This window comes from Numida meleagris, chromosome Z, assembly GCF_002078875.1.
Source record: "Numida meleagris isolate 19003 breed g44 Domestic line chromosome Z, NumMel1.0, whole genome shotgun sequence".
NCBI classification, from domain to species: Eukaryota; Metazoa; Chordata; class Aves; order Galliformes; family Numididae; genus Numida; species Numida meleagris.
This window is the reverse complement of record NC_034438.1, coordinates 37,095,292-37,106,722: the sequence shown is the minus strand read 5'-3', so window position 1 is coordinate 37,106,722 and position 11,431 is coordinate 37,095,292. Positions and strand designations below refer to the sequence as shown.

Sequence of the window (11,431 nt, the reverse complement as noted above, 5' to 3'; positions counted from 1 at the left end):
GTAACTCTGTTTTAAAATAACATTCTGTATGTCTCCTCTCAGTGTTGGTGACTGTGCTGTTTGCGAGTTAGTACCTACAAAACTTTGTTTGCCTTTCAGGAGAGGAAGGTATTTTACTATGCCTTTTCTTCCTAGACAGACAAGAAAAGTATTCTAGTCTTAAAATAACAAAAAGACCAAAAGAGTAGGGAAGTACAAACTACACAAAATCTATTTGTATTGCTTCAGAATACGCAGTTGCTGATTTTCTAACCTAAAAAATATACAGATTAATAGGAAATAATCACCTATGATACTGCAGCAATACTTATCGAAATACCACAAGTGTACTTATCATAGAGTTCTGTGTCTGGAACACTTGAATACAATGATCTATTTATTTCATGGGGGTAGTAAACTGTTCATGAAGTCTGAAACATACATGGTCATGTGTGTACTTATTATTACATTTATCTGCATGTCATGCATGTACTTATTATTACATTTATATCAGATGGATGCAAAATCTCTGGATAAGTCATAAATCTCTAGGACTTGAAAACCTAATTGTGCTAAGATGCACTTACAGCATTCCAGCATCTAAACTTGCATGCTTGAGTTGTGATTTGAGAAACATTTAAATACATAGCTGGCTTTAAGCGTATGCTTAGCAACTTGTAAAATGATGCCTTAGATATTCTTTCTGAATTTTCTCCTGCTTTGAATTTGGGCTCCTGAAAATGAGATGATTGTATATTTGAAAGGAACTACCTTCAGCTTCTGTTTCATCTTTCATTATTAATAACTATTAGAAATACACAAACTTAAAAATATTTGATGTATTTGTCATTTCTCCTAAATGCAGTATCTTTTTCTTAAAAGGATAGCCTGCTGTTGTATTATTGCACAGCATGCTTTCATGCAGTCTTTTGGTCTTTTACTAAGTCTTTTGGTCTTCTACTAGCTGAAGCTTTCCTTAAAATAATAGAAAAATAAATGAAGAAATCTAACAATTTACATATTCAAAAGTTGCAGCTCTAATTTAAATTGCAAAACGGAACCACTTTTGGTGCATTGATGGAGAAACATGCAATACTTAATCTAATAGGTTAAGAGAAATCATGAAAGTAAATAAAGAGTCCTTATTTTTTAGGCTTTTATTTCTACTCTTATCTTTTGAAAATGCATGCACAGTACTTTTTCCTGACAGATTCAGCTGACTTAAAGGGAGTTGGGAAAAGAATAACAAAACAGGTTTTATTTTCTTATGCAGTTTTTTTTAATTTTCTTCAGCATTAAAGAAAGGAACTTCATCAACATTGATTGTCATTTACAGAAAACATTCAAAAATCATGTGTGCATTATTAGGGAATGCTAACAGTATTGAACTAATAATTTACAGGACATAAAATAAGACAAAAATCTATTACATTCTAAAGTAATATAGAAACTTTTCATTTGACAGGAATGCTGGTCCTAGGAAATTTGTGATAAAAAATAAAGTCCTCAAATGGTCACTTTCTAAATGAATCAGGCTGTAGTTTTACTCACATACACATAAGTTAGGTCAGTTATATTAAACAAGGGATAAAGATCAGAAGAAAACTGCAGGTGTAAAAACAGTGGGTGAACTCCTGGCTTCACAGAAATCAGTGGGAGTTTCACCATTGGTTTCAGTGGAACCAGAGTTTCACCCAGTTTGCCTTTGCTTGTTTGTGGTTTTTGCTTTTTGCATCTACAAGCCAGTTAAGATACATTATAGTTATTATACAATTAAGCTTCAGAAAAAAAAAATCGTTGATTCTGTGAGGCATTTAATTTTAGAAATGAATTTTCATTTTCAGAGTGATTCATTTTGTTATATGCATTTTCTTCGATTGTTTTGACAGGCAATGCAACTCTTGTGCGTTACCAACAGTGGTAGCAAGTAGTTTGCAAGTAGCAGCCCCCCCACAATTCAAATTAAATTGATTTAGAACAATATAGCTACAGCCAAGCACCAAAGAGCTCAAGGCCTGCAGATCTGGTCTCAGCGTCTCATTTCACTCTAACAAAATGAACTGGAAAAAGAATAAAAAAATTAGGTATTTGAAAGTGGGAAGTATATGAAAAATCAGTTTCTCTCATAATCCTAAAAGCAAGGAAGCATTTCCAGGGATATTTCAAAAATATTAGAAAGTTTCATTTAAATCTAAATATCTATTTTAATTATGTTTTTCTTTTTTTACAAATTGGTAATCACAAAATACTAGCCATTAAAGTCATATTGGGATGCAGGAAAAGCATCCAAATGGTTTTTATGTTATTTATGCTCCTGCCTGTGTCATTATAGCTGCTGATGAACTGGATGCAATTTCTTTCTCTATTACGATCTTTAAAACAGGTATCTGGTGAAGGTCAGTTATGGCTTCAGATTACAGCTAATGAGTGACATGACCTCAGATTTTAATAAGCAATTAAAAGCATACAAAAATATTTTGCTCCTTGGAAAGAAAAAAATGTTTCTACTAGTATAACCCATGCCAGAATAATTCATAAAAGCCATAAGCTGTAAGGAAACATTATTAGCTTAAGCAACCTTTCTTCAAATCATATTAGTCAAATGCAGTCTGCAGGTATTAATACAATTCTCACTATACAGACTCACTGGGAGCAGGTTTGATTGACAGCCCCATCTTTTTTTTTTCCCCCTATTACAAACAGAAGTATACACTAAACATCAACGGCTGGTCAAAAGGCTTTATCTATTACAATCAGTTTCCATAAAAACTGAAGAGTACAATACACTTTTGGAAGCAAGTACATAATTTGCTCTTTGATGTTTTTCCTCTTTAAAAAAAATCATTACAAAGTCTTATGCTTAAACAGAGACATAGAAAAAATCAGTGTATTCGCTGTCCCCAGTTATATACAGCAAAAATTACAGAGACAGCATACATAGTATTAGACCTTCCACAAGCATATATTAAAAGTAATTACATTTGAAAAAATATTTTATTCGTCTTCTACATTTCTACAATACGTACTCAGGTTTCTTTCTTCTTGTTTTGTTTGTTTAGTTTTTAAGTAACTTTCTTTAGTGTTAATCAGATGAGGCAGACAGTGCAGTTGTGAAATAAGGGATTTCGTTGCTATTCTGACTCTTAATTTATTTATACCATCCATTCATTACAGCTAGAGTAATTAGTTTAACATGGGAATTATCTCACAGCGATTAGCATAAATCTCAAAATACCCCATGCGTTCGATTTAGCTGGGTGTTGATAACAGCATACTCAGAGTTCTGTTGTGCTTTACTCGTGGTCACAAGTACAATCGCAGAGCCGCGCTGCAGCCTGCCAGAGGTCACACTGCAGTCATGCGAGAGGCAAAGTCTGCTGCAGCTAGTTAGTTCATTTGCTATGATCTTCGTGGCTTCGTAAGAATAAGTGCATGGAAAAATCCCTGTCTACTGCACGAGAATGTGTAGTCCACACTTTGTAGGGTAACGCATTATTATAGTTTCTGATTAACAACAAAACAACTTTTTTTGCCTGATTCTGACATTGAAGTGACACGTTAAAAAAACGCAACTGTAGTGCACCTGAATCTGAATCCCCATAGAAGCTGACAGCCTAATGTAGTAACTCTGACTTATTAAGCTGTGTGTCTAATCAAGACAAGTATAAGTGCTTTTGTTATCTATTTTTTTTAATTTTTTTAAAATTTTATTTTAAATAAGCTGGTTTTATCTGAAACAGTCTTCATGGAAAAGCATGTTCTGTGGTTGCACATCTGGCCCCACTTATTTTTCCATGCAATCAGTTTTTCACTGGTCAAATAATAAGGGACCAACACGATCATAATATTGAAAACTAGGAGACAATTCTTTCATTCTGTCCAGACAGAGTTTTATACAGAACATACTTTACTGTTGCCAATATATCACAATAAACAAGGGCCTCAGCCTATTCTTGGAGCACATGCTTTTTTCCCAACAGCAGTACCTTCAATCACAAATTAGCAGCTCCATTCAGTGAGTCCAACAAATTTGCAAAACCACTGTGATATCTACATTAGATGAAGTTTTTTCTTTATGTTATTCTACAGAAGACCACGTGCAAAGCAAACATTTTCTGCATGTACAATTACAAAGAAACACATAATTGATTTATTGCTGCTATATCCAATGATGTTTTCTTTCTCTCACTATGTGCTGTGCTTGAATTGTGAGGATGAAGAAAATATGCAAATGTACATTATGTTACTGAACTCCATGTGAGCAGTATTACCCTGACTGACTGCAGTAACACCCAGGAAATATCACTCCTTTTCCAGTGTGTTTAGTGCATTGCCTTCTTCCATCAGGACACGCAACAAGGAAGGATTTTTTTAGAGGACGCTGACACATCCATAATGCCACCAAACATTTGGGATGCCTTTTTAAGTGACTTACTAACCTGTGAGTTACCACTGGAGAAATTTTAGGTCTCTTATTTTTCTCAATGGCTTTTGTCTGCAGTTTAGACTGCATAAACAAGCGGCTTTTTTAATTGAGTGGTCTGCTGCAAACCTTTTCTGGGATGGCAAGTTACTGGGGTGCTGTACTTACTGTCACAGAGTCAGTCTGACTTGCAGGGACAACACATGCAAGGACAATGCAGATAAGTGAGGAGACAGAGGCTGAGAGGAAGTGAAGGAAGGAGTCTGCTTCCTCTATCCTGGGTGCAGACTTCCTTTTGGACAGCACGTGAATTTCAGCTTTGGGAAGGAGTAAAGACGAGTCATGTATCACTCGAGGCCTCATTCATTAGGAGGTACAATTAGAAGGAGAAAGAAGGAGAGGGAAGGTTCTCTGGCCAAAAGATTATTGTTTTTAATGGGTAGTTATCTTGCTAGCAAGAAATTCAGTCATTTTGGTATGTTTTCCAGCAACCTGAAAATTAAACTCATCACAATGAGACAGTTGGTGAAGAAAACTATGATGAAAGCCTTTATGCTTAGGGATGTTGGCCTCTCCTTTCCACCTCTTGATGAGGTTATCCACTCATCTATGTGTACAGAATTGAGAAGATGGAAAGAATCAAAACTTACACAAAGTCATTATGAGAATAGTGGCAATGACCATACTGAGAACTGAGTAAAACATATTGGTTGGAGACTCAAAGTCAAATTGATAACTGGCAAGATAATCCACTGCAAGTTACAGTTCTGTATGTGTTGTTGAGAAGATGGGTCTACTGGAAAGCATTTAATGTAAAACTAGGGATAAGCAAAAGTGCATTTCGCATTTCATATTAGTAGGATATGTGAGTCTTTTTCACTAATGCTGTTAAAAAAGGGGTCATGTTTGCTGGAGATGATAAAAGACCTGGTCAGATCATGGAGAAACATTGCTCCAGAGGCCTGGGTGTAGCTGTGGTTTCGTGTTTCCCTGAGAGAAAAGGGCAGTTTCTAGCCACTTCATTTTATACTGCTTGCTCTTTATAGGCATTTCTCCATGTGGTAGCTCAACAAGACTGTTGCTATTCTTGCTGACGTAAAGATTTATTTCACGGTTTAGCTTTTCCTCTTACATGCCTGGAGCAATTCTGAATATGATCTCGCATTTGTGGTACCTAAACTCAGTGCATTTAAACTGTTTCTTTTGTCAACTGTCTAAATTCTGTAACTCATACAGAGCTTGCTTACGTTTTGTTTAAAAAAGGACATATCATCACAAACTGACTGGTTTACCTACTGACTGGAGTAGGGCTCCACTGCCTGTGAAACAACAGGTGAGGTGAGTCCTGCAACAAACTGAGGAAATTCTGTCAGTGAATTCAGTTTATACCAATGTTGCTTCTAATCACTGGCTGGAAAGCCTTGTCTGGGTCATGTTCACTGGGCAGCTCAACCAGTACCCTTCGTTCATGCCTCTAGCATTCTCTTCCTTATTATCACCATTATATTTATATAGCTATTTTTAATAATGATACATCCCTGAGTGGCATACAGTGCAACATCTGCATCAAGCAGTGATTGTCATTTACAAAGCATGAAACATAAAAAAGAAAGAAGAGGACTGAGTCTCCAACACGCTGTTCCTAATGGATGTCAGAGAGAGGAGTTAGTCTCCAGAGCAGAGGTGGAAAGTGCTGGGATAGGATGGTAGATGTAGGTACTCTGTTACTGCCATAAGAAGAAAGCTGTTCTGTCCCAGGTTTCCATTTCACATGTACTTAAAAAAAAACAACGGTGCTGTGTTTTAATTTGATATGATTGCCCAAGTTCTATATTCCTGGGATGTCTAATAGACAATGGCTCTGAAAGTAGGAACCAACTTCCAGGCTGGACCTTGGTCCTTCTGGAAATGGTATAATCAGTGAGAAATCAGAAAGAAGGAAGATGTGGGCAGCTTGGATGTGACTGATCTGCACTCTGTAGCACAGCTTTACAGGAGGTGAGAAGGACAGTGCAGTAAGAAGCCACCAGCTGTGTATCTGTAGTTGAGCTGCCTGTCTGCCTTGAAGATTGCCACGGCCTTGATGGGCTGCCACAGTCCAGTGGTGGGAGGCTGAGGGGCCAGGGCACAGCAGTAGCTTCACATCCTCCTTGTGCAGTAGTTGCTAGGTCAGAAATCCCACCAACACTAACCCAAAGGGAAAAGAACACCTGTGCAAGCTGTGACCATGAAAGCAAACAAAGAAAGTCACATAATAAAGATCATCTTCATGGACAAGCCCTGTAGCTACTCCACCAGAGCACCTTAACCTTGCACAGGTGTTGAGACAGCATTGGTGCTCAGGGCACAACAGAGAATAAACTGGTCCCTGGGAAATGAAGCTGAAGTGAACAACAGGACGCATGAAGTAAGAGTATTCAAAAGCAAGAATGATGATATCTCACTTCAGAAGGGACCTGGCAACACCAAGGGCCTCTGACTTTATGAGGGGCTGAACACCTTCTGTGCAGTAGTGAAATGTCTCCATTTCTAGTGGCCTGTTAGAGCTATGGGAGCCTGACAACATGCAGAATCAATTCCTAAAAGCTGTCTGTCACAAAGCAGTCTTAAAATATATGTTGTTTTTGGAAACCAGTTGGTTCAACTGAATGCTTTCTATTACCCTGTGTTTCTTTTTTTTTTTTTTTTTCCCCCCCCCCCCCCCAAGCAATTACTAAAGAAATCTTTCCATTAGAAGAAAATATGACTCTTGGAATTAATTCTTTATACAAAGAGCTGGCAAGAGTGACATTTAGACCAAAATTAAGTCGCTGTGGTAGTGTAACAAATAGTCTACATCTGCCTGCTCAATGCCAAGTATAATTTAGATCAATGGGGTCCAATTATCTGAGAGCAATGCTAGAAGATTCAATATATGTTTTAAATATTCTTTTGTTGAATATGTGGGGTTAATCAATCATTAAAAGTTGTGTCCCATTTGAAAAGATTGTCACTAAAAAACTAAATATAGCCCGTTACTAGAGAGCAGATGTGACAAGTCATAGTTCTAGAGGTTTAATTGAAAGGCTTCAGATGCTACTGTAGATTAACGAAAGCTTAGAAATAAAGCATTATAGTAGTATTGTCTGAAATGCATTTTGTGAGTGGCTATGCAGTTACTTAATTGAAGTTGTGCTATTTCATCGTTTAAAGCCTAAGGATAACTTGAACGTTTAAAATCCCATATTGAGAATTTAGAATGTTGTATACAAATGACTGTATCAACAACAAAAACCCAGCCTGTAGCATCTCATTGCTATTTCTTGTTCTATGCACAATGAACAAAGGGCAGAAGTACTAATTTACCTATGTGGCTAGACTGAAATCACAGAAAATTAAATAAGTTTAATCAGCTCTAATTAGCACAAGTAAATAGTGTATGAGAATGAATTTTTGCTATCAAAATAAATAATAGAGTTACTTGCTCAAATTCTGTAAAAATAGAAAAAAAATTGAACAAACTATTGATAATTAATTTATTTGAAGATAATAATTTGTTTGGTAATATTTGTTCAGTCTTGAAGATTTTGCATACCATTTTGCTAATGGTTTTAGGACAAAAGAAGAGAATCGATTTTTAATCTCAGACTGGATTCTGCTGGCTCTGTGGTCTCTGGCAAGTCATTTAACTTCTTTGCCTTCATTTCTTTATCTTTAAAATCTTTTACTGATTGAAGAGATCATGAGGTTGCTATGATTTAAGAACAGTGCTTTACGGATGAAATTCCCTATGAATAATGATTAAATGTCTTTTCACAGGTGATATTCATTTTTATCATCTTGCCTACAACATAAATCATAAAACCAACTAAAGATTGGCTTATTTGAAAACAATGAAAGATTTTCAATATGTAATACAGAAATGTGGATTGTTTATAAGCATAACAGAGTTCTTTGTTTATCAACTCTAACAGCAGTAATACTTAGCACATTCTCTATTCTGTGTATTGGCTAAATATCTGACTTTTAACATACTGAAAATAACAGATTATTATTGTTATGGATTTCAAACAAGCGTATATATGTTATATATATATGTAAATATGTCCTCATATTGGAAAAGACATGGAAAACACGAATCCCTCACAGTTAAAGTTGAGCTCTTACAAGATTCAGTTTGACTTTTTTCCAAATATATACAAATTGACCTTGCATAAATACTGGTTAATTAATTTTTTTAATATTAGAAATAGGCAAAGTATGGAGTGCTGTTCATGGATTTGTCATGCAAATCCATAGGCTGCAAACAGATAAAATCACCTTACAGCAGGATTCCAGTCTTAGGGCTTAGGTAGAATAAAGAAGCATCAAAACCAGTTTTACTACATTAACTGAAGATATTTTAATACAATCATCAGAATATGTGATAGGAATTTGGTGCAAAAAGGGTATTTTAGAGACTGATTTGTTCTAGGACTAAGTAATTTGGAAGACTCTGTCATTTTTACAACAAATCTCTGAGCAAAATTAACTTGGCTGGGCAGTTTTTGTATTTATTTTGCACTCAGAATAGATTCACAGAGAAGCATTATTAGCTAAGGGTTTGTAACTGCTCTTGCAGCAAGTCTGGGACTGCTAAAATGGAACAGACAGTCATGAAGTCATGGTCATGAAGTGTGTATGTAAACTTAGAAAGTGTTTGGTGGCAGGCAAGGGGAAACTTTACCAAGTGCTTGGAATAGGCTGAGAATTACTTGTTGATGCAGAAAAAGGAAAAGAGGATTCAGATGGGACCTATGTGGTCTTCTGGAAAAGCCAGAGGTATTAAGCTATCGGTGACACAAGTTTCTGCACCCACCCTGGAGCCCAGCTGTGTCTCCACAGGTTCCCAGCGACACAGCTCTGCCCTATGGCCTGGTGGTGGGGCCTTCAGCTCCTCCTCACCAGCTCTCAGCTCATGCTGCCTTCTGTGAGATTTGAAATCAGGAAATGCATCTGCTCATGACCCTGTCTCTGCTTCATTTCTTTTCTACTTACTTCTGCTTCCTCCTATTTCTGTTTAACTCCTTGCACTGGCATTTCGTAAGGACACTTTTCTGGAAAAGCTCCCAATAGATAGATGTGATGATAAGGACAGAGACATGGCAAGAACCGAATCCCTGCTCTTCCACAGGCAGAAAGTTTATGTTTTTTATCTCTAATAGAGTCCAAATACATTAATCATGACTGCAATTAAACTTAATTAATCTACAAGATTATGTCTGTGGCAGTCTTCTCTCTGTGTTCACCTTTGGTTTTGCAAGCAAATGCATGTAAAATCAATTTAGAGACGTCAAAAAGAAAGCCCCAATCCTTTGCTTGCCTCCTGAAGTGCGCATCAAATCAACCCTATGTATGTATATATGTAAGTGTATTTAACATATATATATATGTGGAATGGAAACCATCAGTCTTGTTTAGGTGATGGCTTGTCAGAAATAGTGTTATGTTCATCTTCATAACCATGGCTATTGTTCACTTTGACTTTCCTCCTCCCTCCCTCTCTGCTGCTACTTTTCAGAGCTACATTTTAGGTTCTCTACGGTTTTCACTGAGTTCACTATATTTCTTTCAAAACAAAACAAAACAAAAAAAATCACAAAAAACAAGCCAAGTCTTGCAACTACTTTTCAAATAAGCAAACAGTAAAATGAAGTCTTTTGTGTACTCAGAGAAATGGGTGGGACAGTCTATGTTTTTATTCTGTGTTTCAGATACTTAACTGACGCAGGTCCTAAAATGTTCACTCTTACATATGCTGTATCCCAGTAGCAGGGAGAAAATTTTTTAAAAGCTTTTCCTCTCTCCATTTAAATCATCCAGACAAGGCTTTTGCACCATTGGTATATTCCTGATGTTTCATTTACAGACTGCACATATGCACTACATTACACATTTCAGGAGTGATCCTGTCATTACACATTGGCTGTTGATGATTTAACTCTGACTGGCAAAGCAAATCGTGATTGCTCGAAGTAAACCTAATATATTACGTGGAGAGCAAGAAATGCATGACAGCCTGGCTGAGCATCCTTTAAAAGAAGGCATGGGACTTTTAAGCTACAGCATGTATGTATGTAATACGTACATATACATATATAGGTATACAGAACATATACATATATATATATGTATTTCATACATGCACAATAATTTCCAAGACAGCTATGAATTTCCACATGCATTAAACTATCTAAAAACATAGAAATAGGCAAGACTAATAAGTGGAATTTTCTTAAATTATATTTGAACAATAAACAGCAAGAGTAATACTGCAAAGTACTGCTCTATTCTCATTTATATCTACAATAAAATTCTATGAACAGTTGTCTCCCAAAACATATCCCAATAAAATAAAATTAAAAAAAATGTAACACCCAGTGTCCTATATTTGTATATCCATTGTCAGTCCAAAAAAAAAAAAAAAAAAGAAAAAAAAAAAAAGAGAAAAAGACATCCCCACTCAGAATTGCATATTTACATTCTTCAAACTGTAGCGGTGAAAAATAATTCTATTAAGTGCAGAACATTCCTAGTGTTGCAGTAGTGACATTTTTAATAAGTTCATTATGAAAACATTTCTTTTTGTCTTAACAGTGATGCATTCCATGACTACGTGAAAATTTCATTATCCCCTTCACTTGCAGCCAGTGGTTGAGTCTGGATTGAAAAGCTCCTTGTATAATGGAGGAAATAGTGTGTTCACTATATCTGGGTGAGACTGTTTAAATACCTGTAGTTTCTCTCCGTGCAAGTTGCAAAGTGCAGTAATGGTTGGTATCTTGGCTATTAACTGTGAGATATAAAAGAAAAGAAAAGGGAGGAAACAAATTTAGTGTAAGTAACTTACTGATTCCAGAATTATCTGGTTGGGAAACTGCAGTACCCCAAACTCCATCAAAACTATCCAAGTTGACATAGGATAAGTCCACTCTTCTTATTGTTATGGTCTAAAAACCGTTGTCCTGGAAATTTTAGCCAATTGCCAAAGCCACATTTAACAAGGAACTG

General features: G+C 36.2%; 1 protein-coding gene across 1 annotated transcript in view; it reads right to left on the bottom strand.

Annotated features, from left to right (window-relative positions):
• The window catches only part of RORB (RAR related orphan receptor B), a 149,824-nt gene continuing 142,618 nt past the window's right edge, over positions 4,226 to 11,431 (bottom strand). The window contains exon 10 of the mRNA XM_021381267.1: positions 4,226 to 11,213. Coding sequence (XP_021236942.1) covers positions 11,058 to 11,213 — 156 coding nt within the window. The 3' untranslated portion in view covers positions 4,226 to 11,057. The remainder of the gene's footprint in view (positions 11,214 to 11,431) is intronic.